The sequence below is a fragment of the Moschus berezovskii genome, chromosome 24, assembly GCF_049115385.1.
Source record: "Moschus berezovskii isolate FMDL1 chromosome 24, NW_MosBer_1.0, whole genome shotgun sequence".
NCBI lineage: Eukaryota > Metazoa > Chordata > Mammalia > Artiodactyla > Moschidae > Moschus > Moschus berezovskii.
In genome coordinates this window covers 3,489,125-3,516,932 of record NC_142483.1, presented here as the reverse complement: position 1 = coordinate 3,516,932, position 27,808 = coordinate 3,489,125, and the positions used below count along the sequence as shown (strand labels likewise).

The window sequence follows — 27,808 nt, the reverse complement described above, 5'->3', positions numbered from 1 at the left end:
TCTTCATTGTGGCACACGGCTCTTCATTACTACAAGCCAGCTTCCTCTAGTTGCAGCAAGCAGGGCCTTCTCTCATTACAGAACGTGGGCTCCAGAGCATGCAGGCTTCAGTAGCTGCAGCTCCCAGGCTAAATAACTGGGGCACGTGGGCTTAAATGCCCCATGGCATGTGGGTTCCTAGTTCCTCAACCAGGCGTTGAGCCCGCACCCCCTGCATCGGCAAGTGGACTCTCAACCCCTGCCACCAGTTGTTCAGTTGCTAAGTCGTGTCTGACTCTCTGGGACCTCGTGAACTGCAGCACTCCAGGCTCCCTTGTCCTCCACTATTTCCTGGAGTTTGCTCCTATTTGTGTCCGTTGAGTCAGTGATGCTATCCAACTGTCTCACCCTCTGCCCTCCCCTTCTCCTCATGCCCTCAGTCTTACCGAGCATCACGGTCTTTTCCAGTGAGTCAGCTCTTTGTATCAGGTGGCCAAAGAATTGGAACTTCAGTATCAGTCCTTCCAGTGAATATTCAGGGTTGGTTTCTTTTAGGGTTGACTGGTTTGATCTCCTTGCTGTCTGAGGGACTCTGAAGAGTCTCCTCCAGCACCACAATTGGAAAGCATCAGTTTCTTGGCACTCAGCCGCCTTTATGGCCCAGCTCTCACATTTGTACAGGACTACTGGAAAAACCATAGTTTTGACTATATAAACCTTTGTTTAGCAAAGTGATGTCTCTGCTTTTCAATATACTGTCTAGGTTTGTCATAGCTTTCCTTCAAAGGAACAAGTGTCTTTTAGTTTCTTGGCAGCAGTCACCATCTGCAGTGGTTTTGGAGCTCGAAGATAAAACCTGTCATTGCTTCCACTTTTCCCCCTCTGTTTGCCATGGAATGATGGGACCAGATGCCACAATCTTAGTTTTTTGAATGTTGAGTTTTAAGCCAGCTTTTTAACTCTTTCACCCTTATCAAGAGGCTCTTTAATTATTCTTCCCAGTTGTTGGTGTTTCTCCCCACAATCTCAATTCCAGCTTGTGATTCATCCAGCCTGGCATTTCGCATGATATGCTCTGTGTATAAGTTAAATAAGCAGGATGAGAGCATACAGCCTCGTCATACTCCTTTCCCAATTTGAAACCAGTCAGTTGTTCAATATCTGATTCTAACTGTTGGTTCTTGACCTGCATACAGGTTTCTCAGACAGGTAAGGTGGTCTGGTATTTCCATCTCTTTTAAGAGTTTCCCACAGTTTGTTGTGATACATGCAGTTAAAGGCTGTAATGTAGTCAGTGAAGTAGAAATAGATGGTTTTCTGAAATTCCCTTCCCTTTTCTGTGATCTGACGGGTGTTGGCAATTTAATCTTTGGTTCCTCTGCCTTTTCTCAACCCAGCTTATACATCTGGAATTTCTCTGTTGACGTACTGCTGAAGCCTTGCTTGAAGGATTTTGAGCCCTTACGTTGCTAGCGTGTGAAATGAGTGTGATTGTATGGTAATTTGAACATTCTTTTGCATTGTCGTCCTTTGGGATTGGAATGAAAACTGACCTTTTCCCATCCTATGGCCACTTCTGAGTTTTCCAAATTTGCTGACATATTGAGTGCAGCATTTAACAGCATCGTCTTTCAGGATTTGTAATAGCTCACTCAGGTGGCTCGACTAGCTTTGTTTGTGGTAATGCTTCCTAAGGCCCACTTTACTTCGAATTCCAGGATGTCTGGTTCTAGGTGATCACACCATGGTGGTTATCTGGGTCATTAAGACTTTTTTTGTAGAGTTCTGTGTATTCTTGCCACCTCTTCTTAGTGTCTTCTGCCTCTGTTAGGTCTTTACCATTTCTGCCCTCTATTGTGCCCATCCTTGCATGAAGTGTTCCCTTAGTATCTCCAGTACTCTTGAGGAGATCGCTAGTCTTTCCCATTCTGTTGTTACCGTCTGTTCTTTGAAGGAGGCCTTCTTACCTCCCCTTGCTGTTCTCTGGAGCTATGCATTCAGTTGGGTGTATCTTTCCCTTTCTCCTCTCTTCTTTCCTCATCTCTTTGTAAAGCCGCCTCGACAACCACTTTGCTTTCTTGCATTTCTTTTTCTTTGGGATGGTTTTGGTCACTGCCTCCTGTACAGTGTTACAAACCTCCATCCATAGTTCTTTAGGCACTCTGTCTACCAGATCGAATTCCTTGAATCTATTCCTCACCTTCACCATATAATCACAGGGGATTTGATTTAGGTCGTACCTGAATGGTCTCGTGGTTTGTCCTCCTCTCTTCAGTTTAAGCCTGAATGTGGCAATAAGGAGTTCATGATCTGAGCCACAGTCAGCTCCCGGTCTTGTTTTTGTTGACTGTATAGAGCTTCTCCATCTTTGGCCGCAATATAAGCGGTCTGATTTCTGTGACCATTTGGTGATGTCCATGTGTACAGTCATCTCTTGTGTTGTTGGAAAAGAATGTTTACTATGACCAGTGTGTTCTCTTGACAGAACTTTTAGTCTTTGCCCTGCTTCATTTTATACTCCAAGGCCAAACTTGCCTGTTAACTCCAGGTATCTCCTGACTTCCTAGTTCTACATTCCAATCCCCTATGATGAAAAGGGCATGTCTTTTTGGTGTTAGTTCTAGAAGTTCTTGTAGGTCTTTATAGAACAGGTCAACTTTGGCTTCTTTGGCATCAGTATTTGGGGCATAGACTTGGATTGCTGTGATGTTGAATGGTTTGCCTTGAAAACAAACTGAGATCATTCTGTCCTTTTTGAGATTGCATCCAAGTACTGCATCTCAGACTCTTGTTGACTGTGAGAGCTACTCCATTTCTTCTAAGGGATCCTTGCCCACAGTAATAGATATAATGGTCATCTGAATTAAACACCCATTCCTGTCCATTTTAGTTCACTGATTCCTAAGATGTCGATGTTCACTCTTAACACCTCCTGTCTGACCATTTCAATTTACCTTGATTCATGGACCTAACATTCCTGGTTCCTGTGCAATATTGTTCTTTACAGCATCAGACTTTACTTTCATCACCAGACACATCCACAGCTGAGCATCGTTTCCATTTTGGCCCAGAGGCTTCCTTCCTTCTGGAGCTTTTAGTAATTGTACTCTGCTCTTCCCAGGAGCATAAATGGACACCTTCCGATCTGGGGAGGGGGGCCTCAGCTTCTGGTGTGACCTTTGTAAGGTCGAAACGGCCCAATGATGTTGAATAAAAGAACCCAGACGCCAAATAGATAATGTAACAGGCTTTACTGGCTGTGCATCCCCAGGTGGAACCCCAAGACCTAGCAGAGCGAGGTCAGGAAGTCCGCACCGAACAAAGGCAAGAGGCAACTTATATAACTTTAGGCAAGATTTGGAGTGGTGGTCTCTCATAGGTCAGTTTGCCGGGGGGCAAGACCGGGTTGGTTGCCCGATCTGCTCAAGGTTGTGCTGACACAGCGGAATAGTTCTTGCTGTTTCTGGGCAGAGTGCTGTTTCTGGACAGGAGGTTAGGAGGAGGAGGTTAGGAGAGGGTTGATCTCTACCAGGAACTGATACCTCAAGGACACTCTAGCAATGGGGGAGGGAATGAGGGAACAGAGCACAATAGTCAGCCTTTTTCTGCCAGTGGGAAGAAGAGAAGGGGGGAAGGGAAGAGGCCAAAATGGTCACTGAGGTCCGACCTTACAACCTTTTTTTGCCTTTTCATACTATTCATAGGCTTCTCACAACAAGAATACTGGAGTGGTTTACCATTCCCTCCTCCAGTGGACCATGTTTTGTCAGAACTCTTCACTGTGACCCATCTGTCTTGGGTGGCCCTGAATGCCATAGCTTGAGTTATGCAAGCTTCTTCACCACAAAAAGGTTGTGATGGCAGACCACCAGGGAGATCCTGCAGAGATTTTAATTAATCAAATTGGTCTGTATTTTAAACCTTCTGAGTTCAGTGATTTATCCACACCTAGATTGTAAGAGTATTCCCCATGATTGTTTTTATGGTTCCTTTTATTTTTAAATATTGGTATAAAAACATAAGGACTTCCCTCATAGCTCAGTTGGTAAGGAATCCATCTGCAATGCAGGAGGCCTGGGTTCGATCCCTGGGTTGGGAAGATCCCCTGGAGAAGGGAAAGGCTACCCGCTCCGGTAATCTGGCCTGGAGAATTCCATGGACTGTATAGACCATGGGTTCGCAAAGAGTCAGACACAACTGAGCAACTTTCATGACGATGATAAAAAGATAAAGTGCTCCCCTGGAGATATACAGCTTCTCAAATGAGTACACTGTGTAACTGTCGCACCAGGCAAGACCATGGACATTTCATTTTTGTATTTATACTTCTGCTTTGGTGAGTTTTAGGTTAATGTGCAACGTGAGGTAAGGATATAGATTTCTTTTCCTTAAATGACAAATCAGGAGTCCCAACACCTACATTCAGACAGCACATTTAATAGACTCCTGTGACCTGCTTTTCCTTACTCCACCTTTCTAGGGGGCCGAGTCCTCAGAATCTGCTGGGAATTCTGGACTTCTCTTTCGAAGAATACACAGGTGCATAAAGTTTTAGGTTAGAAACTCTCACGGGTTTAATTTCTTGTTGCAGGAAATTCGTGTTTTTCAACATACCTCAGATCCAGTACAAGAACCCCTGGGTGCAGATCATGCTGTTTAAAAACATGACGCCAACCCCTTTCCTGCGGTTCTATCTGGGTGAGTGTCCCGGCTGTCTGGCGTGGGTTGGAAAAGAATTTCCAGACACAGAGCATTTCAGAAGGGAGTGAGTTTATTAAGAGCAAAGAGCAGAGATAATGAAGACACTGCAAACACAGCGGGCCAACACCTCCTGACAGACCAGGGAGAGCCCACGCTTTTCAGGGGCCAGTAGCCAGTTTTTATCGTCTAAAGACAAAATTCCTGCTGGAAGGGTGGCGTTAGGTGATTGGTTAGGGCCCTAGAGGGTGAGCACTGGAGTGGATATTTTCGCCTAACTTGGGTCAAGAAGCCTGCTTGGTGCTGACCTTGGGGCTTTTGGGAACGGTTCCGGTGGGGCTCAGTCAGTTCTGGAGGTGACCTTGGTTCTGGGCTCCACTTGCGTGGCCATGGGTTAGGGCCCCACAGTGAGCACGTGGCCCTGTGCTGTGGCCCAGGCCTGCCGTTCCCCCGTGCTCCTCCTGTGCGGCCATCACTGGGGCCTGAGGGGAGCGCTGGAAACCTGTTGGTCCTGTTACCTTGGCTTCTGCACCTGGTGCCCAGCGGCCACCAAGATCTCTCTGCTCGCACCCCCTCCCGCCCCTGCAAAGTCACTCCTGTTGTCCCACATCTCCTACAGGCCTCACATCATACAGGCCAGTCTTTGCAAATTCCCTTGCTGCACTGTGCTTCGATCCCTTTGCTCATATCAGGCCCTCTTCTGGAAATCCCCTTTCTACTTTTCTTTGCTAAATTAAAAAATAAATCCTTTGAGAGTCAGCTTGGGTACCAGCTCCCCGAGGAAGCCTCCCTGCACCTTAGATGGGTCTCCCAGGGTGTGCCCCTCAGCACTGGCCATGTTCTTGTGAACCGTGTGTGTGTGTGTCCCCTCTCTGGATCATACACACTTTCGCGATGCTCTCCTGTCCTCTTGAGGCACAAATTGTGAAGATTCCTTTCAGCTGGCTCAGTCCCTGGAAGTCAGAGTCAATGTTTTAGCCCGGCTCTCTCCTCAATCATTCTGATCAAGTATTGTTCCTAGTTCCATATTTCTAGGGGAAGGTAAAATATCTTCCTTACACGGTCACGAGAATCAAATGAAGTGTAGATTGGGAAATGCATCAGGAAACAAATTGATGATGTTCTTTCATTCATTCAACAAATATGTGTCAGGTTCCTGCTAGGATCCACGGACTCTTCTGGGTGCTTGGGGTGTCAGGGAGCCATAAGGACAAAGACCTCTAGTCGTGTAGACATGATCTTCCAGCAGGAGAAAATAGAGTGAACAGGAAACTCAGTAACATGGTTTGTTAGAAGGTGAGTGCAGCGGGAATAAGGAAAAACAGAGCAGGGTGGAACTGAGGAGCATGGTGGTGGTTTGGCAAGTCTGTGTTTGTATTTGTGTTGTCGTTTTAAAAAACTAACTTTATTGCGGGATAATTTACCCATAATGCACAGGCCTTTTGTGCACAGAGGGACGGGCTCTGATAGATGTGAAGGGCCTGTGTCACTGTTCCCCAGTGAAGACAACGGCTCTCCTGCTCCAGGAAGTCCCCCAGGACTGCTTTCCAGTCAGTTCCCACTCCCAGCAGAGGCAGCCACTGTGAGCAGTTCTCCCTTTTTGTGTGTGTGTATGTGGCTGAACGGCATGGTCTGTGGGTCAGACCCTGGCCCTCTGCAGGGAAAGCACTGTATCCTGAGCACCGGAGCCCCAGGGAATTTCCCCTGTCGGCGGTTCTTTCACCATAGTCTACTTGTTTTTTCATTTTTGGCTGCACTGAGGCTTCACTGCTTTGCCTGGGCTTTTCTCAAGGTGAGGTGAGCGGGGGCTTCTCATTGTGGGGCCTGGGCTCCAGGGGCTCAGGCTCAGCAGTTGCGGCACCCTGGCTCGGTTGCTCTGAGTAAGGTGTGGGCTCTTCCCAGACCAGGGATTGAACTGTGTCCCCGGCACTGGCAGGCGGATTCTCATCCACTGTACCACCAGGGACATCCGAGACTACCTCGTTCTGTTAGTTTCAGAACTTAATCTGGAGTCTCAGAGTCTATATTCTCCTGTGTCTGGTTTCTGCTCGTGGTGTTGAGTCACCCACGTGGTGTGCATCCATGGCTCACTCATTTTTCCTGCTCAACAGTGTGATGAACATTTGGGTTTTTGACAGATGCCCAGACAGAGTTACAGGTGTGAGATTTATGGAGGGCAGGGCAGCAGGCAGGGAAAGTCTCAGATGGTGAGGCAGGGCCAACGTCCCTGGAAGGAGGCCTGGACAGGAGTTGTCCCAGACGGAGGTGCAGTGCTGGGAATCGGGGGGCTGGCCAGCAGGCAGCTCTGCAGAAGCGGCAGGTCCTGGACAGAGGCCTGGGGCGCTGGACTTGGCTCTGCTGCCGGGGCAGAGGGTGTGTCCTCGCTCGAGGGGGGCTGCGAGCGGTCATCCCTGTGGACCTGTGTGCTCAGTTCTCCTGGGCACAGGCTCGGGCTGGACTTGTCCACAGAGTAGACACACAGTGTCCTTAGAAGTCGCCAGATAGGCCTTCAAGGCGACCCTGCCGTTCAGCCTGCAATGCGCAGGGTGAGGGTCCCGCTGGCGCCTCAGCCCAGCCGCTCCCGTTACTCATTTGCATTTCCTGTCACTGCTCTTAACATCACCACGAGCCTGGGGCCTTACAGCCATACAGAGTCCTAACCTGAGAGTTTTGTAGGGCTCAAGCCCAGCAGGGCGTAATCTTGGGCTGTCAGCAGAGCCTCCGCTCCTGGAGGCCCTGGGCTGAAGCGTTCCTGGGCCTTGTTCAGCTTGTCGAGGCTGCGCTGCCCTTGGCTCCGGCCCTTCCTCCATCCTCGGGCGCTACTTTGGCGGCCGGCTGCCTCCCCGTCCCGCATGCCTCTGACCACAGCGTGGGAGGTTCTCCAGCTTTAAGGACCGTGGAAACTGGTGGCGCCAGGTTGTCCGGGAGACTCTCCCCATTTCTGGGTCCTTGAGTTTAACTGCATCTGCAGCGGCCCCTTGGCCACATCAGGTGTCGTAGTCATGGGTTCTAGCGGACGGAGAGGGGGCCTCTGTGGGAGCCGTTCCTCCCGTCACGCGGGTGTTCTCAGTGTTAGCAGTTCCTGCGGGGGTCTGTGTCCTTGACATCTTGCTGTGCATTTCCCCGTGAGTGTCTTTCCATGCGTGTATTGGCCATTCATTTCTTTCTTTTCTGAAGAGTCTATTTGGATCTTTTGTCTGTTTAAAAATTTTAAAAGGTGAGGGCTCTTTTCTTGTTGAGTTGCTGGTATATTCTGGATTCAGTTCATTTGTCAGATAGATGTATTGTGAATATTTCCTGTCTGTGGTGGGCTTTTCATTTTCTTAATGGTATCTTTTGAAGAGCAGAAGTTTTCATTTTGATGAATTTCAGCTTCTCAGCTGTTCTCTTTTGTCTAGGACTTTCTGTGTCCTGGCCAAGAAATCTCTCTTCCGCAAAGTCGTAAAGATTTTTCTCCTGTGTTTCCTTTAAAATTGGGAGAGTCTCTGGTTTTACATTCAGGTCTGTGATCTAGTTATTTGTGTGTTAAGTGAGGTAAAGATTGAGGGTTGGTTTTGGGTTTTTTAGATTTGGGGTATTCAGCTGTTATAGCACCATTTGTTGAAAAACAGTCACTTCTCTTATGAAGTTTCTTTGACGTCTCTGTCACCAAAAAAATTGACCGTGAATGGGTAAACAATCTGCATGTGCTCATCCAGTGGGATGTTACTCAGTCACGAAAAGGACTGAAGTGCTGATACAGGCTTCAGCACGGCTGAACCTTGTCAGCGTGAGCAGAGAGAAGGCAGCCGCGGAAGGCGTGTGTGGGCCCGTCCGCGTGAGCTGATGGCAGCGAGGCTGCGGGGCAGGAAGTGGGGGGCCGGGCTGGGGCGCTGTGGGGGAGGGACAGCCTCACGGGTCCGGGGGTCTCTGTGGGGTCACGGGAGCGTGCTGGAGCCTCAGTAGTGGCGATGCTGCACAGCATAGTGAGTGTGCTCAAACCCGCCAGATTTACACTTTAAGAGGCTAAATGGGGCTGTTCCCTGACGGTCGAGCGGGTGGGGCTCCATGCTGTCACTGCCAAAGGCGTGGGTTCAGTCCCTCTTTGGGGACTTGCGAGACACAAGGCCGAAGCCAAATGAAGCTGAAGTACAGCTGACGCACAGCAGTGTGTGCCACAGGTGCGCACCATCGTGAGTCACAGGTTTCAAGGGCGGACGCAGTTCACAGTGACAGCGCGCTGGCTGCGCTCCCCGTGTCGCACGCCTTTGCAGATGATTTCCACATGTAACGCTCTGTATCCTGTGCGCCCCGCCCCTCACCGCCCCTCCGCCGTCCTGCTCCCTTCTGGGGACCGCGGGCTTGTTCTCCGTGTCTGTGAGTCTTCTTTCTGGTTGTACTTACCAGTCTGTTGTACTTAGATGCCGCGAGTAGCTGCTGCTGCTGCTGCTAAGTCACTTCAGTCGTGTCCGACTCTGTGTGACCCCATAGACGGAAGCCCAACAGGCTCCCCTGTCCCTGGGATTCTCCAGGCAAGAACACTGGAGTGGGTTGCCATTGCGAATAGCTGCTAGGGCGGAGTATTTGTCTGTCTCTGTCTGACTTATTTCACTTACACTGTTGTCATTCACTCGCGTCTTTTTTTGTTACGCCATGGACCGCAGCACACCAGGCTTCCCTGTCCTTCACTGTCTCCCAGGGTTTGCTCAGACTCATGTCTGTTTAGTCAGTGATGCCATCTCATCCTTTGCCACCCCCTTCTCCTCCTGCCCTCAATCTTTCCCAGCATCAGAGTCTTTTCCAATGAGTCAGTTCTTCACATCAGGTGGCCAAAGTATTGGAGCTTTAACTTCAGCATCAGTCCTTCCAATGAATATTCAGGACTGATTTCCTCTAGGATTAACTGGTTTGATCTCCTTGCGGTCCAAGGGACTCTCAAGAGTCTTTTTCCACCACTACAGTTTGAAAGCATCAGTTCTTCAGTGCTCAGTCTTCTTTATGGTCCAACTCTCATGTCCGTACATGACTACTGGAAAAACCATAGCTTTGACTATATGGACCTTTTTTGGCAAAATAATGTCTCTGCTTTTTAATATGCTATCTAGGTGTGTCATAGCTTTCCTTCCAAGGAGCAAGCGTCTTTTAATTTCAGGGCTGCAGTCATCATCCACAGTGATTTTGGAACCCCAAAAGTAAAGTCTGTCACTTGATATTTTTTCCCCATCTATTTGCCATGAAGTGATGAGACCGGATGCCATGATCTTAGTTTTCTGAATGTTGAGTTTTAAGCCAGCTTTTTCACTCTCCTCTTTCACCTTTATCAAGAGGCTCTTTAGTTCCTGTTTGCTTTCTGCCATTAAGGTGGTGTCATCTGCATATCTGACATTGTTATTTCTCCTGGCTTAATTAATAAATCTTAATTCCAGCTTGTGATTCATCCAGCCCGGGATTTCACATGATATACTCTTCATATAAGTTAAATAAGCAGGGTGACAATATACAGCCTAGACATACTCCTTTCCCAGTTTTGAACTGGTCCATTCCATGTCCGGTTCTGTTTCTTCTTGTTCTGCATACAGGTGTCTCAGGAAGCAGGTCAGGTGGTCTGGTATTTCCATCTCTTTCAGAATTTTCCACAGTTTGTTATATAATCCACACAGTCAGCGGCTTTAGCACAGTCAATGAAGCAGAAGTAGATGGGTGTGGGTTTTTTTTTTGGAATTCTCTTGGTTTCTCTATGATCCAACCTATGTTGGCCATTTGGTCTCTGCTTCCTCTTCCTTTTCTAAATCTAGCTTGTACATCTTGGTTCACAACTTGAAGTTCTTGGTTCACATACTGTTGAATCCTAGCTTGAATGATTTTGAGCATTACCTTGCTAGCATGTGAAATGAGTACGATTGTACAGTAGTTTGAACATTCTTTAGCTTTGTCCTTCTTTGATATTGGAATGAAAACTGATATTTTTCCAGTCTTATGGCCACTGCTGAGTTTCACAAATTTGCTGGCATATTAGATGCAGCACTTTAACAGCATCATCTTTTTAAATAGTTAGAATTCCATCACTTCCTCTAGCTTTGTTTGATGCTTCCTATGAACTGTGGTGTTGGAGAAGACTCTTGAGAGTCCCTTGGACTGCAAGGAGATCCAACCAGTCCATTCTAAAGGAGATCAGTCCTGGGTGTTCATTGGAAGGACTGATGCTAAAGCTGAAACTCCAATACTTTAGCCACCTCATGCGACGAGTTGACTCACTGGAAAAGACTCTGATGCTGGGAAGGATTGGGGGCGGGAGGAGATGGGGACAACAGAGAATGAGATGGCTGGATGGCATCACCGCCTCGATGGACATGAGTTTGAGTGAGCTCTGGGAGTTGGTGATGGACAGGGAGGCCTGGCGTGCTGTGATTCATGGAGTCGCAAAGAGTCGGATACGCCTGAGCGACTGAACTGAACTGCACTGAAGGCCCACTTGACTTCACAGTCCAGGATATCTGGCTGTAGGTGAGTGAGCACGCCGTCGTGGTTATCCGGGTCATTAAGACCTTTTCTGTACAGCTCTTCTGTGTGTTCTCGCCACCTCTTGTTAATTTCTTTGCTTCTGTTAGGCCCTTACCGTCTCTCCTTTATCGAGCCCATCTCTGCATGAAGTGCTGCCTGGCTACCTTCAGTTTTCTGGGAGGTCTCTAGTCTCCCCCTCTCTACTGCTTTTGTCTGTTTCTTCCCTTCTTCACTTAGAAAGGCTTTCTTGTCTCCCTTGCTCTTCTGTGGGACTCTGCGTTCAGTTGGGTGTATCGTTCCCTTTCTCCTTTGCCTTTTGCTTCTCTTTTCTCAGCTATTTACAAGGTCTCCTCAGACAACCACTTTGCCTTCTTGCATTGCTTTTCCTTGGGGATGTGTTTGATCACTACCTTCTTGTACAGTGTTACGAGCCTCCATTCATAGTTCTACTAGATCTAATCCCTTGAATCTATTCCTCACTGCAGTCTATAATCATAAGGGAAATCATAAGGGCTTAGGTTATACCCAAATGGCCTAGTGGCTTTTCCCTACTGTCTTCAATTTAAGTTTGAATTTTGCAATAAGGAGTTCATGATCTGAGCCACAGTCAGCTCCCGGTCTTGTTTTTGCTGACTGTATGGAGCTTCTCCATCTTTGGCTGCAAAGAATATTATCAGCCTGATTTCTGTATTTAAGCATCTGGTGATGTCCATGTGTAGAGTTGTCTCTTCCATCCATGTTGTTGCAAATGGCAAAAAAATTTTTATGGCTTAGTAATATCCGTGTGTCTGTGTGTGTGTGTGTACGCACGCAGCAGTAATATCCACGTGTGTGTGTGTGTGTACGCGCGCAGCAGTAATATCCGCGCGCGCACGTGTGTGTGTGTGTGTACGCGTGCAGCACATCTGAACCCATTCATCTGTTGATGTACGTTTAGGTTGCTTCCATATCTTGACAATTGTATTAAATAATGCTGTTCCAAACATTGGGGTGCATGCATCTTTCTAAAATAAGTTTTGTTTTTTCAGATGTATACCCAAGAGTGGAATTGCTGGGTCATATGGTAGTTCTGTGTTTAGTTTTTTGAGAAACTTCTGTACTGTTTTCCACAGTAGCTGCACCAGTTTACATTCCCATCAACATGTGGACAGAGGAGCCTTGCGGGCTATAGTCCACGGAGTCTCAAAAGAGTCAGACACAATTTAGCCACTAAACAACAACAGCATGGTACTGTGCTCCCGTTTTCTCACAGCCGTGCCAACCTTGTGCGTGGGTCTCCTTGATGGTAGCCATTCTGACAAATGGGAGGCAATGTCTGGATTGTGGCTCTGATTTGCGTTTCCCTGGAGATGATCTTAGAATCCTTCTCTGTGCCTGTTGGCCATTTGTATTTCCTTTTGGAAAGATGTCAGTGAAGCCCGTTTTTGTTCAGCTTTTATTTTTGGTACCGAGTTGTGTGAGCTGTTTATATACGTTGGATGTTGACCCCTTATCGTGTCATTCACCATTATTTCCCCACTTCGTAGGTTGTCTGTTTCCTGGTTTGCTGTGTCCAGAGCTTTTAAGTTTAACTCGGTCCCATTGTTTTTCAGTTCAGTCGCTCAGGCATGTCCGACTCCTTGCGACCCCATGGACTGCTGCACCCCAGGCTTCCCGTCCATCACCAACTCCTGGAGCTTGCTCAGACTCATGTGTTTTTAAACAAGTATTTGTGTATTTGGCCACATGAGGCCCTAGCTGCAGCACGCAGGCTCTTTGAGAACACGGACTCTTTAGCTGCAGCACAGGCTCTGCAGTTGGCATTCACAGGCTTAGTTTTTCCGTGGCATGTGCAAGGGATCTTAGTTCCTCAGCCAGGGATCGAACCCACGGCCCCTGACTTGGAAGGCAGATTCTTAACCCCTGGACCACCAGGGAGGTCCCCCATTTGTTTATTTTTGATTTGTTTTAGGAGACAGATCAAAAATATTGCTGAGATTTATCTCATATTTATCTTCTTTTAGGAATTTTGTGGTAGCTGGTCTTAGGTCTTTGATGCATATTGAGTTTATCTCTGTAGATAGTGTTAGAAAACACTCTAATTTCATCCTTTGGCCTGTCGCTCTGTGGTTTTCTGAGCTCCGCTTACTGAAGGGAGTGTCTTTTCTCCATTGTGTGTTCTTGCCTCCTTTGTGGTAGACTTGTGCAGGTGTGTTTCTGGCGTCCCTTCTGTGCTCCATTCATCTGTGTCTGTCTTTGTGCTGATGTCTTGCAGTTTGGAGTACTGAGCTCTGGTGTAGTCTGGGCAGAGCGCGTGATGCCATGAACAGATTTTCTTTGAGATTGTTTCGGCTGTTTGAGTTTCTGGGCTCTCCATCCTGTCTGACTGATCTGTTTCTGTCCTCATGCAGACAGTGCAGTGGACTGGTCTTTGTCGATTCAGAATGTGTGTTAAGATCAGGGCGTGTACATCCAGCTTTGTCCCCCGCCCTTTCTTTCCCCCCTGAGATTAAAGTTGGCCCTTGTAGGTTCTTTGCATTTCTGTATTAACTGTAAAATTTGCTCACCAGTTTCTAGGGGAAGAAAAGCTTGCTGGGATTTTGATCAGAATTACATTATAGATCAGAGGATAATGGACATTTTAATAACATTGAGTATGTTTTCTGTAAATGTTACATAGCTTTTAAAGTTTCCTTTTCCTGTTCTTCGGTTAGCATCAAACAGCCTTATAGACATACCGCTGATTTTATACCTGGGTCTGGTGTCTTGTAACCCTGATAATTCACATTTCTACTAGTTTTTATTTGCTAAATTCCTTAAGATTTTCTACAGACACAATCATTCCTTCTACAAAGAGAGTTTTACTTCTTTCCAATCTTTTTTGTGTGTCCTAATTCTCTGTCTGACATGGCTGTAATATTTTTTGCATTTTTACCAGTAATTCAGGAAAGTTTTGAATGTTACCCTGCATCCTAACACTTGGTATTGTGTTTTTTAAAAAAAATTAGCCACTTTAATATCACACTGATTTTATTTTGTATTTTTCTAATGACTGAAAGACCTGTATGCAGGTCAGGAAGCAACTGTTAGAACTGGTCATGGAAGAACAGACTGGTTCCAAATAGGAAAAGGAGTACGTCAAGGTTGTATATTGTCACCCTGCTTATTTAACTTATATGCAGAGTACATCATGAGGAACGCTGGGCTGGAAGAAGCATAAGCTGGAATCAAGATTGCCGGGAGAAATATCAGTAACCTCAGCTATGCAGATGACACCACCCTTATGGCAGAAAGCCTGTTGATGAAAGTGAAAGAGGAGAGTGAAAAGTTTGGCTTGAAGCTCAGCATTCAGAAAACGAAGATCATGACATCTGGTCCCATCACTTCATGGGAAATAGATGGGGAAACAGTGGAAACAGTGTCAGACTTTATTTTTTTGGGCTCCAAAATCACTGCAGATGCTGATTGCGGCCATGAAATTAAAAGACGCTTACTCCTTGGAAGGAAAGTTATGACCAACCTAGACAGCATATTAAAAAGCAGAGACATTACTTTGCCCAACAAAGGTCCATCTAGTCAAGGCTATGGTTTTTCCCGTGGTCATGTATGGATGTGAGAGTTGGACTGTGAAGAAAGCTGATCGCCGAAGAATTGATGCTTTTGAACTGTGGTGCTGGAGAAGACTCTTGAGAGTCCCTTGGACTGCAAGGAGATCCAACCAGTCCATTCTAAAGGAAATCAGTCCTGGATGTTCACTGGAAGGACTGATGCTAAAGCTGAAACTCCAATACTTTGGCCACCTTATGTGACGAGTTGACTCACTGGAAAAGAGTCTGATGCTAGGAGGGATTGGGGGTGGGAGGAGATGGGGACGACAGAGAATGAGATGGCTGGATGGCATCACCGACTCGATGGACATGAGTTTGGGTGAACTCCGGGAGTTGGTGATGGACAGGGAGGCCTGGCGTGCTGTGATTCATGGGGTCGCAAAGATTCGGACACGACTGAGCGACTGAACTGAACTGAATGACTGATGATACTATCTTTTCATGTGCCTATTATCTGTTTTTGTTGTTAAATGTTTATTCAGGTATTTAGCCCATTTTTCCTTTGGATTGTTTGTAAGAGTTCTTTAGTCGGAAAACAGGTCTTTTATTAGATGTTCTTTCTCATGGAGTTTGTCTTGCCATCTTTGCTGAAAAGCAGTTGACCGTAAATTTAATGTTTATTTCTGGACTCAGTTTGGGTCCATTTCTATAGTCTGTTTTTTTGCTCATACCACACTGACTTGATTATGTAGCCTATGGGGGAGTGTGTGTGTGTGTACACTCAGTCATGTCTGACTCTTTGGGACCCTAGGGACTGTGTAGCCCGCCGAGCTCCTCTGCCCATGGAGTTTTCCAGGCAAGAATACTGGAGCAGGTTGCCATTTCCTTCCTATTCAAGGGGATCTTCCTGACCTAGGTAGGAATCGAACCCCCATCTCTTGTGTCTCCTGCATTGGCAAGAGAATTCTTTACCACTGTGCCACCTGGCAAGCCCATACTGTAGCCTGCAGTAAAACGGAAACTGGAAAGTGAAATGTGTTCCTATTTTTGGGTTGGTCAAAGTTGTTTTGGCTATTTTGGGTCCTTTGTGTGAATTTAAAGCTAAGTTTTTCAGCTTCTACAAAAACATCTGCTAGGATTTGGAGAGGGATTGAATGAATCCATAAACTGATTTGGCTAGGACTGCCATCTTAACAATATTAAATCTATCTATGAACCTGGAGGTTGTTTCCTTTAAAACAGAATGTATGCTTTTGTACATACCTGGTTTATCTGTATTCACAACTACAGAAATGGAAACAGGCCACATTGTGGGTTATGTAAACACCTGCTTTACTGCTGGGCTTCTCCACTGAATGCACACCCCCGTCCAGCACCAGTGGAGCCTGAGTGGGTCCTGCCGCCCCCTCAGCCCTCTCCCCGCTTTCCTTCCTGTCCTGTTCCAGATTCCGGGGAGCAAGTGCTCATGGACGTGGAGACCAAGAGCAACAAGGAGATCATGGAGCACGTCAAGAAGATCCTGGGGAAGAACGAGTGAGTCGCTGGGCTGGACTTGGAGGGGTGCAGGCGTGCCTAGCCCAGAGGTCCGGGAGGAGACAGGCGGTCGGGAGGGTTGTTGAGAGGGCGGGCCCCGGCAGGAAGCGGAGACGCTGGCCGGAGGCCCTTCCTCCGGGGTCCGCAGGGGGCTGAGAAACCTCTGAGACCCCTGCCCTGGCTGTGACCGTGTCCCTCCCGGGGCCTCTCTGGTGGGACCTAGTGGTGAGCCGCCCCAGGAGGGATGGGGCGGAGCTGTCCAGAGGCGGCGCACGGGCACCGAGGCCCCTTTGTCCGCCCGCCTGCCCTTGCCGGCCTTCCTGCGCGCCCTCCTCCGCGGCCTGGGGCGCGGGGCAGGGCTCACTGCACCGGGGTCCCTGCGGGTTCCCGGTGCCACGCCTCCTGAGCTCTGCTGTCCGCAGGGAGACCCTCCAGAGGGAGCAGCAGGAGCGCGAGCAGCTCTCCCACCCGGCGCACTTCGGGCCCCGGAAATACTGCCTGCGGGAGTGCATCTGCGAGGTGGAGGGCCAGGTGCCCTGCCCGGCCGTGGTGCCGCTGCCCAGGGAGCTGACCGGCAAGTTCCAGGCCGCCCTGAGAGCCGGCGCCCAGGACTGAGGCCCCGGGAGCCCCGCCTGTGTGCCCCGAGGACTGACCGCCGCCTTGCAATAAAAGGGTCCCCTTTACACACGTGTGTGAAAGCACATTGCGAGGGGGGCTGGGCTGCAGCCAAGCTGCTCAGAGGACACGCTGCGCCATCACGGCCATGCAGGCCGTGTCACTGAGCAGCGCCGTGTGACGCCGATGGGCCTTCGGCGGGGACGGGGCTTCAGGGCTGGGAGGGGGCCAGGCCGCAGCCTGGAGACACACGTCTGGGCCCCGCGGGCGCTCAGCGCGCTCTGGGAGGGGGTGCGACGCCGCCGGCTCTGGCTGGGAGCTCTTTCCTCACAGGACGCTGAGGTCGCGTCACTCTGGTCGTGCTGCTTTCAGGCCTCAGGAGACAGGATCTGGGCTGACCCCGAGCGCGCCCCGCCCCGTGAGATGTGTATAAACGCTGCAGGTTTATCTCACTGTGATAACAAGTTTGGCGCTCTTCCCATTTGATGCTCGGGTGATGATTTACTGTGATTTTGTACCAAATCCACATTCAGGGTGATGGTTTAAATGTGCGGGTTGCGAGGGAGGTGGGCATGCAGGTCTAAGGAGGGATGGGCAAGTTCCTGAATGGCCACAGGCTTCTTACTGGGGTGGTTTCACTGAAACTCAGACCCTCAGCACCCTCCCCCACCACCGTATTGCAGGGACAAGCCTGTCCCCGGTTCTGCCGCCTCCCCGAGTGGGCGTCTCAGTCCTGCCCTGTTTCTGATGCCACACCCACCCGCTGAGGGCCTTTCCTCTGGCCGGCTGGGCTTGTCAGAGAGAGTTCCCTTCCACGCTTTCTCCAGAGCACAGTGAGACAGCCTTTCCCTCCATGGGCCACAGGGGCACCCTAATAAGGCTGCTGAGTAGGAGGATCACTTGGAACCAAGGTATAGGTGCCGACCCCTCTAGAGAGGATGATGTCCAGCAACTGTTTTCCTGGACTGTTTCATAGGCAGCAGGTAGAGGCTGAATCAGCAGTGCTGGGGGCACTGTTCTCTCCTCGTTTCCTACTTTAATAGGGACAAAACGATGGGCTTAAAATTTGCAGAAATCAGAAGCAATGATACAGAAGATTGCTGTGAGCATCTATAATGGATATACTTTTATTTGCATAAGCAGTGTTCACTAGATGGTTTTTGGCCTTGTTCTACTGAAGTAACCCATTTGAGTTTCATCTTGACCTCTACTTGGCAAAGCCATTTAACGCTGCCAGTGGTTTCTGCCACGAGTCTGACTGGATGTCAAAAAGGGGTTGTTTTTTTACCTCCTGGATAGCAGAGACCCTTCCAGGAAGCCTGGCTCTGCGCATTTGTCTGTGCATCTGGCGCCACAGGCTGTGTTCTCCAGAAAGGTCTGCGTGGCTTCTGGAAGACGCAGAGGAGATGGTCTCACCAACGCTTCCCTTAAAGGTACTTACAACCCAGTAGACCATTGAACACGGAGGGGTGAGAGCGGTAAGGTTCTGGCAATCAGGTGCCTCTCTGCTACCTACCTGCCAACCTACTTGGGGTTCAGGGTTACTGATGTTATTACCATTAGGAGGTGAAATGAATAGCAGGATGTACATTACTAGTTTTTAATTCACTTTAATAGTATAAACCTCATTTAGGTAGTAGATTAAGCCACAACAATAATGCCACATTGAAACAGCATTTAATAAAATGCATAAAGCTAATTCATGCACTGCAATACTCTATATACAAACACAACAATGCAAATTCTTCAAGACTGAAGACATTGATTAGACATAAAATTGAGTTTAAAAAGAACATGCTATTTTTTAAATGCCATCACATAAACAAAGCTGATTTCAAGCTACAGCTTTCAACAGATTTTAAACCTGGAATTAAAATGTGATGGCATAGAATATATGGCATAAACAATATATTCTATATTGTGAAGGGCAGAGGTTACAGAAACGGTCCCAAGAAAATAACACCCAAATTTTCCTTTAACACACTTTTTTTAAAAGGGTTGGTAATGCAGGTACATTTTAACAGAGAGCTCTGAACTACAGGTAAAAACTATGGTCTGTACTGTGGAAAATGTGCAGCTCCCAGGTATAAAGCACGTTGAACACGGGCTTACAAGGTGACTGGGAGGACAGAGAGACTGTAGGAAACACCCCAGCTCTTGAGTTGTGTGGCGGCAGCGTGTGAGTCCGTGAGTGCTCTGGTGGTTGTAGTTAACTGATGACACTTTTCTAAAGAAAAGCCATTTTATATATTTCCAAATATTATCCAAGTGTTAAGCTTTATCACAGTCTGTCAATTGATAAATATTGCTGAGCCTTTTTTCCTAGCACATCTCAGACATTCCTCACCCCTAAAATACTCTTAAAACTGAGAGTTTATTCCTAGTTAAAAGTAAGCAGCCCCAAGGAGAACTTCTGAAGACTCATTTAGAGACTGCCAAGCTTCCACTTGTATTTTAGCTGGGGAGTCCCTTCTACAGTGTGATTGTCACAACAGGTAAGGACGTGGGAAAGGGCCGACCACCACTGTGGGATGAGGCCACAGAAGTAGCAGGAGCTTTGTCACATCAAAGCCACGGGAAGCCGAAGGCTGTACACCCAGCGTCTCACGAAAGGCACTGAGGGCTGTGGCCTCGTTTGAATAAGCTAAAGTAACCTGTGGTGTGTGTGTTTTCATACTTATCCAATGATTTCTTTCAGCAGCCAGCTTTCAACCTCCCCACCATTCAGGTCTCCTGCTTACAGTGCGTGAGCAACTATTTCTGAGCCCTGGCTCCCAAGTGCGGTGTCTCGGTGTAAACCTCGATTAATGGGGAGAGTTCATCGGAACAGACCTGGACAAGGACAATTTGGCATCTGTAGCACTAAGGTATACATCTGTGCTAGAATGCAAGTTTTATCTGAAATTTTAAAATGTTAGAACCATAATCTATAGAAAGGAATAAGGGCAGTGAATTTTATTCACATGCTACAGTTAGAGAAATAAAAGATCTGTAATTTATATGCCATAGGAGTTAGCCATCAACATTCATGCTTCTTTTTAAAAAATACTCGTTTTGCAGCTGTGGTAGAGAGAGGGTCACAGGCAGCACTCACTGTCCGCTGAGTCCCAGAGCACGTGTGCGCAGTTTCCACCACACGGAGTCAGGGCCCACCACGCAGACTGTTCTCGGTCTGGACTGAGACTGTGTGGGAGGCCAACACCACTGCCTACCACAGTCCTCCCAGTTAGGCCATAAATAGATGTATCATTTTGGACATTGGGATAAACTGATGTCTTCCAGCTTCCTGGCCCTGGTGGAGGGCAGGGCCTTTCCCAGCCAGGCTCACCCCAAGGAAAAGGTCAGCAAATCCATCCTGCTGAGGGACCGAGGAACACCCACGTCAGTGACTGTAGCAACTCTGTCCTATCCTAGATGCTCGGTAAAACGTGAGGGGAGTCTGGCTATGTGGCTGCGCGTCTGTATACATATAATATACACCTATGTACACATATGCTATATACACTGTACACACAGAGAAGGTATAAACACGTACATTCAGTCAGTCACACACGCCTGTAAATCTGCACACGTACAACGCCGTTGAAGGGACCCCAGGGCTGGACACACAGAAGTGCCCGCTCATAGGAGGCACAGGGAAGGAAGCCCAGGACCCTGTGTACAAAAAGACTCAGACCACTTTGTTGTGATGAGAGGCTGACTCTGCAAATTTACATCAAAATTAAGACATTTTCAAAGAGTCACACAATCAATGGAGAAGGGAAGTGGGACCCTGGAAGATGTGGGTGGCTGCCCTGCCTTGTCGGGCCTTCCAGGTTTGGAGGGCAGCAGCCTCCAGGGTAGGGATGTGTGCATCAGAAGATGCCACCTTCCCTGGCCTGGACTCGGGAGCTGAAATGTCACCTGTAGCCCCACCGCACGTTAAGGCCATTTCCCCTGGAAAATGGGCAGGATGCTCCCATCTATCCTCAGGCCCTGGAATTTGGGTCCTCAGCCAAGGGCTGTCTGTCGGGCAGAGGGCAGGGTGGAAGCAAGAGTGCTCTGCTGGGCATTCCGCCAAAGGACCAGGGTAAAAAGCACTAGAGTAGCACTAGAGCCCGGCGAGTATTCGGTTCTGCCACCACGACCCTCGCCAGAGTCCATATTTAATACTGATGGGCTAAAGACCAGTGCCTCTGAAGGGCGACCACACAACACCCAAGAGTGACTTCACAAAAACCCGGACAACAAAACCCCTGACACCCCTGACCACAGTCTCCTGGCAGAGGTTAGAAAATAAATAATGCAGCACCCCCCTCCCCCCAAAAAAAGAACCACACACGCCTCTCTCAAAATCAGAAGGGCAGTAACACACTTCCTTAAAAATACTTTCCAGGAATACCTTGGAAGATACCTGCTTGGATAATTTGGTCTTTCTGTCATCTTCTGTTACATGTAATGAACTCCACACATTTCAGCATGCAACTGTCCCCACTATCTGAAGTGCCCCTGGAGCAGAGCTTGCGTCCTCAGGAAGCAACACCGTGTGTCTATCCTCACCTCTGCTCTGTGGCGGGGCCACCAAGAACCCCGATCCTGGCTTGTTTCACTCAGATGTAGAGGGCGCTCTCTCTTCCCTGAATCAGAGTCTCAGAAACTACTAACGGATGAAGAGCCCTGTGAAAGTTGAGGCTAAGTATTTGCTTCCAGTCTCTCTAAATAATTTTTGACTTTGGGCTCCTCTTAACCAATTTGACAAGAGAGGGATGGGCCTGCTGTCAAAAGGTTTGAGATGATTGGGGGCGGTGAGAATTCAGGTAGTGTGGAGCTGATTTTTAAGGAAAAGGCCACTTCAAAGTAAGGCCAAGGCAATCTGGGACACTAAAGAGGAGTGTTCAAAGCCCTGAATGGTCCACTGGAATTAGCCATCAGCAGCGTGGGGACTCAGGCCCAGGACCCGGCTAGAATCAGCGATTCTCCCAGGGTGTCCTGCGGGCGCGGAGCGCACGCCTATCCCAGTGTTCACTGTCCCTCCGCCGGTCCCACCTTCTACTTCTACTCCCAGCCTGTCTCAGCAGCACCTTGGCTAAGCTGCCCTAGTACCGAAGGCCACCCGAGTGTAAAGGCCTCACAGACACAGGACGATGCCCCGGAGGGCAGGCCAGCGTTGACCTTCTCACCGTCACTGAGCACTCAGACCTGAAAGAAGCGACACAAGACGACACGTGATCCCAGGGAGCTGCTAGAGGACCCCAGATGTGCTTACGTCAAAAGTCAGAAACGTGCACAAGTGCTTCAGAATGCCTGCGAAAGCCCTTCCCAAGCAGACACGAAACACGCCCCTCGGTCATCCTCTTGGCCAGTTTCCTATCTCAATTTTGAAACTGAAGTCACTTTGAAGTTAGAAAACCACAATTGTAAGCTGGCAATATTAAATCCTCTCCATCATTTTATAATGGGTACTACACTGACTCTAAGACTTGCTTCACAGCATGAACAGTAAATGATAGAATCGGATACAAACAGGAATATCTGTTCCCACTTAATTCCCACTAATGATTCTCTAAGTGCTCCCGACAGGGACGGGGTACCGTCTGGTTCTGCCATAAGCCCACGTGGTGGCCCAGCACCCACCTTCCCTCCCCGGCGTTACGCCACCCTGCTGCTCGTCTGCCCTGGGCCTAGGAGGTTACCATCTGATGCTAAGGTTTAAGAGCTGCAAACCTGGCCTCACTGTAACCTGGGCCACCCGTACAGTGAGGACACCTGATGCAGCCTTGCTACGCTTCCCAGTAGAAACCTGCTGCTTGCTTACAACCAGGGCCATTTGTGAGCACTTTTCTCTAGGTAAACTTCCCAGTAACTGCATTCTGTTTTAATAAAACGATGGTCACAAAGATGATTTTGGGGTTAAAGTTTGTTTTTAAGGAGCAGGCAGCCTGCCTTTTCATCCATCATGTAAAACTCTCCAGGGGTCATCTGCGGACGCAGCCCCGGGGGACCCCAGTGTGCCGCTCCAGGACCATTAAGAAGTCCGCCGCCCAAGGTGGTGCTGGGCCTGGAGATGCTGAGACTTACACCATGTGGCTCCACCGTGGCTGCTGCCCGGCCAGGCGCAGGCAGTGCACCGCGGAGATGACAGCCTTCCCAGCCCTTCCCCGAAGACATGAAGGCAGGAGATCCCAACAAGGGTTCAGAAGGCCCACCTTGCACTTTCTGGGCAGACCGCTCCATCTGCTGTGAGCGGCGGAGGTGATGCAGCGATGTTTTCGGTTGTGCGGTAATTGGTGGTTGAATCCAGTTCTGAGAACCAGTCACAGAGGAGCCCGAGTTCGGAGGAGCCCGTGGAGGCCCATCACAGACCGGGGAGCCCAGTCAGGATCCGCTCAGGCTGAGGAAGCTTCATGTTCAGACCAGCACGTGTATGCCACCGCACTCCCACCTCCTTCACGCCTGGGGCTCGGCTGACACCAGCAGCGTGTGTGCACGGTCAGGAATGATGCCTCGCTTCCTTAAGTGTATGATTGTCTCCTGTATCCTACTGCGTTTTCACAGAAACCATTAGCATTTCGGCCAGAGACAGACACAGTTTTCCATCTGCCCTGCACGCTGGCAAGGTGTTGCTAACATTATGCATTGATAAGAAGTGCTTAGAAAGTGCTAGTATTGTTACCCTGGTCGTTAGTAGCTATTCCAAGGACATTCTAATATATACACACATACTGTTGTCTTACGTTCTTTTAGTTTTAATACTAGTCTCTGACATTATAAAACTTTGCTTTTGTTTTTTGCCCTTTGAGAATTTCTGGATACAAACTGAGTTAAAAGATTGTTTAAAAATCTGTTGCTTCATCAAAAGGCATTAAAACATTTCTTAACGGCAGGAGAGGATCCTACTAGTCTTTTAGTGGCTACTGTCTGGGGAGTAACAGATAAAGAGAAGCCAGGTGCGAAACAGCTAACACACTGGAGTATTTGCACATACCAAAACACGCTACTCTACTGTCTGAGTCTGAGCGGCCCCGGTGGCCCCGGCGCTCCTCGGCAGGGCGGGCTGTATGCTATAGGCTGGCTCCGGTGATCTGGCCGTTATACTCCGCTGTCTCCATCTTGAGGATGTAGGGGATGATGCTGTCTATCGAAACATTGCCAATGAGGCCAGTAAAAAACAGCTCTTCTGTTATGCTGGAACTCATCAGCCTGAGTGCCGGCAGGCGGACGAGAATGCGGGCCAACCTGTAAGAGGGGGGTCGTCAGAGGGGGCAGGGCCACGGCCCTTTAGGCTTCACCGGACAGGGCCTGTCTGCAGCCCTGGGGACCCAACTGAACCGCCACTGTCCACTCGTGCCTTCCTGGTTTCAATAGTTGCTCTTGTAGGAATTTATTACGAGTGCAGTGATGATGTACAAATATGTTCCCTTCATTGTTTGTAACAACTCTGCCCAACCCCGCCAAAAAGAAAAACCTGGAAACCTGTTCATGGAAGGTAGGTTAAACCTGTAGAATCACTATACACATTAAGGAGGAGAATAAAAGTCTATATTCACTGATAAGAATTCCAAGACACACAGCGGAATGAAACGTGACAGCAGGATGAGCACCAGCAGGAATGACACTTGGCTGTGTGTGAGTAAAGTGCTCAGGACAGTCACCAAAGGCTAACGGTGGACTTCTGGGTATTGGGATTTTAAGTGATTATCAATTAAAACTTTTTCTGTGTTGCTCTAATTTCCAGTGTTCACTTAGCATTGTAAGTAAAAGGAAAGCAGTGAGATGTTTATTCTGAAGGAGCCCCAGGAAGGCACACCACGGCCCTGTACTGCAGCTCCCTGGACGTTATCTGCAGCCTCCCCTGGATGGGCCAGTCCGCTGGCCCACTCCTGTGGGCGCTGGGACACTGTACTGCAGGGCACTTTCATCAGGAGGGAAACGGTGGAGAAGTTGTGGCATCTCCTCAGCCACGGAAAACGACTTAAAGAATATATACACACTTGCTGAATATTAAGTGAAAAAGATGCTAGTAGAAAATGGATCTTGCTTTGGCAAAAGCTGTGTCTGGCCATGGCAGCATGCCTAAAGCAGGAGCAGGCTCTCTGCCGGCCAGGCTGGGCACAGGTCCCTGTGGCCCAAACATGATAAACTTGCACTTGAATAAAGGAATTTTTAAAATACCAATTTATGTGGGGAGTGGATTATTATTTTGTACAACCCAATCGTGATTTGATTTCTGTCAATGGACTCTTCTGTCAAGCGCTCTAGCTAGCACTGTCTCCTCAGTAGGTGGGGAGCCCGGGGCAGAGCTGCTTGCTGACTCTTGTGGACTCGGGGCTGGTCTCTGTGAGAACTCATGTCTCACACGCACTTTTAGCCCCAAACCAGAGGACGACTCCCAACCCCTCGAGTTAGAGGAGCAACTGTGGGTCTCACCCACAGTCCCCCAGCAATACTGGGACGGCCTGGGCTTCCTGATCCTCCGCACTCCACTGTCACCGAGAAAACGCAAGAATTACAGTGATCACACGGAGGCTCTCCCGGGCTGCCAGACGTGAAGGCCAGCGTAGCGCACATCTGCAGCCAGGGCCAGCCTCGCCCCCGTCCTGCCCGTGTGCCTCACCGGTAGGTGTCTTCCGAGTAGGTTTTCTGAACGTAGTCCTGCAACTCCATCTGCGCCTTTTCTTGGAATTTTTCAATCTGGCTTGTGCTGGTCAAACCTGGATGATCTGAAGGGAGAAAAGTACCGCAAATTGCCCTCTGTATTTGGAAAGCCTCGTGTGTAGACTTCTCAGTACTTATTTTTATTCAGACTTCTGACAAACTTATCTAGTGCAACAGACTGAGCTCTGGGGGCTGGTCTAGGTGAGAGGTGCTGCCAGAACACTGGTCCCTCCTCTGCTCTGCCGAGACCTGCAGGGTCCCAGGGGGGCCTGGCCCTGAGCTGTCACACCAGCCTCCACAGTCCCACTGGGGTTGGCTCTACACCTGTGGCTTCCTACCTGCTCTAGGAAACACATACATGCGAAATCAGGAATCACCATCTACTTTCTAGATGTGTCGTCACGCAGTGTCTCCCATTCTGTTAGCTATTTTCTTGTTCCTGAGGAGGCTGGGAGGTGTGGGGTGGAGAGGTTAAGCTGGGTCCCACTTAACCCAGCGGCCTCTCAAGAGGCTCAGAAAACGGCCGAGGGGCGGGGAGTGAGGCCAGCCGCGGCCACTCTTGCTCTCACCCGCAGTCCTGCTGCCTCTTCGTCTGCGGTGACCACACCTTTCGGTGTGCCCTGCAGGTAAACGTGTGCAGGTGCAGTCTGTACTGGAATATGTGCTAACATACCTAAAACTCGGCGGAGAGCAAGACCAGAGCAGAGGGCAGTGGGTGGGGTCTAGCTGTCCCTTGGTAGCCGCTGGGGGTTGGTTCTGGGACCCCCACACAGATCCCCTGATGTCCTTTACGCTGAATGTGCATGTAACCTACACGTCTGTCCGTATACTTTTAAATCGCCTCTATGTTACTTTCGAACTCCTGGAACATTTTTTCCCTTGAATTTTTTTTTTTGGCCACACAGCACGTAGGAACTTAGTTCCCCAACCGGGGACTGAAACTGGCTGCCCTGCGCTGGAAGCTGAGTCTCAACCACTGAACGACCAGCGGCGTCCCTTTTCTGATTCGTGGTTGGCTGAATCCACCAATGTGGAACCCGTGGATACAAAAGGCCAAATGCATACTCAATTTTGTAAGCTGTGGTCTCATTTGGCCAAAGAGATATAAATGATCCTATCTGTTAGGATTCAAATGACATCTATTGAACATATGAAGTTACTACAACATTGGGACTCTAAAAACAACTGTAAAAATGTCCTGTTCATGGGAACAGACCTCTCTACACTGCTGACAGCCTGGCAACATGCTCGTGTGCAGAACTACCCGTAGCACAGGTGGGAACCCGCCGTGCGTGACCCCCACATGTCTTACCGGGGCTAAAGAGAACTATAGCTTTAAGGTATGCATACTCATAGCCGTCTATATCCAGTCTCGCCATACTGTTACAGAACTCCTGGAGCTTCCAGATGTGCTCCATGACTTGCTTTATCCGGTCTCCGGAAAGTTTATCTAGAAATCAACACAAACATCCTCTGAGAAAGGCTAGTGGTAACAGTACAGGAGCTGGCTTCTTGGAGGGGACACAGATTGGAAAAAAGGAGGGAATTTCACTTTTCAATGAAAAACCAGTTACCTCAAGAGTCCCATTTTCCAGCTGTTGGTGAAGTGGCTACAGGCACCCAAACTCCACCCCGCTGTGTCACCACCCGCCCCGGACAGCAACTCTCCCTGGCCCGCACCTGCTGAGGCCCACCCGCCAGATCCTATCAAGGTCAGTTCTTTCTAAGTCTCGGCAGGCACTGAGTAAACATTTGCCAACCTGAACACCTTGGCATTTTTTAGCTGCTACAACAGTTTGAGCTGTCTGCTTTAGTCTTCATGACAGTATCTTGCTGAAGGTAGCGTTATGTGCAGTTAGAGATAAAACTAAAGCTCATTTGTGAACAAATCTAAAACTCAATAAAACATTACAGGTTGTAAAGGTTGCCTTCATGTCACTTCTGGAGGAAGTAACCAGAAACATGAAGGTGTGACCAGGTGCCCCACACACCCAGGTCTCCCAGCGAGAAGGGTGGCCGGCTCTAGCTCGGGAGCAGGTGTGACGTGCAGGTGAGCCTAGACCCTGGGCAGCGCGGGCACCCGACAGTCTTCAGGGTGCCGTGGGCACACAGCACGCAGGGACCACACAGGCTGCTTCCCAGCCTTGACGCGGCCCCAACCTCACAGTGAGCCCCGTGTCCACCCATGCCCTGCACGAGGGGGCCGCGGACCTGGGCCTCTGCCCCAGCCCTCCCTGGGACCTCGTCTCCCACATGCAACCCCAAGGAACAGTTTCTAATCCACAGGGTCATGAGGGTTTGTGAGCTGCATGAAAGGTTAACCTGTCAATGGAGATGAAGTG

At 49.0% G+C, this 27,808-nt stretch overlaps 2 protein-coding genes across 15 annotated transcripts in view; one reads left to right on the top strand and one right to left on the bottom strand.

Annotated features, from left to right (window-relative positions):
- The window catches only part of MRPS25 (mitochondrial ribosomal protein S25), a 54,385-nt gene extending 37,485 nt beyond the window's left edge, over positions 1 to 16,900 (top strand). Inside the window, exons 2-4 of the mRNA XM_055413510.2 lie at positions 4,571 to 4,677; positions 16,130 to 16,217; positions 16,640 to 16,900. Of these exons, the coding sequence (XP_055269485.1) occupies positions 4,571 to 4,677; positions 16,130 to 16,217; positions 16,640 to 16,832 (388 nt within the window). The 3' untranslated portion in view covers positions 16,833 to 16,900. The remainder of the gene's footprint in view (positions 1 to 4,570; positions 4,678 to 16,129; positions 16,218 to 16,639) is intronic.
- A 1,526-nt stretch (positions 16,901 to 18,426) lies between these two features.
- The window catches only part of NR2C2 (nuclear receptor subfamily 2 group C member 2), a 108,295-nt gene continuing 98,913 nt past the window's right edge, over positions 18,427 to 27,808 (bottom strand). For 13 of the 14 annotated variants that reach the window (XM_088831961.1, XM_088831960.1, XM_055413504.2 and 10 more), the window contains 3 exons: positions 26,779 to 26,916; positions 25,426 to 25,531; positions 18,427 to 24,047 (listed from right to left, as the gene is read on the bottom strand). In XM_088831961.1, the coding sequence (XP_088688087.1) occupies positions 23,873 to 24,047; positions 25,426 to 25,531; positions 26,779 to 26,916 (419 nt within the window). In that variant the 3' untranslated portion in view covers positions 18,427 to 23,872. The remainder of the gene's footprint in view (positions 24,048 to 25,425; positions 25,532 to 26,778; positions 26,917 to 27,808) is intronic. The other variant, XR_016036255.1, reaches the window with a different exon arrangement.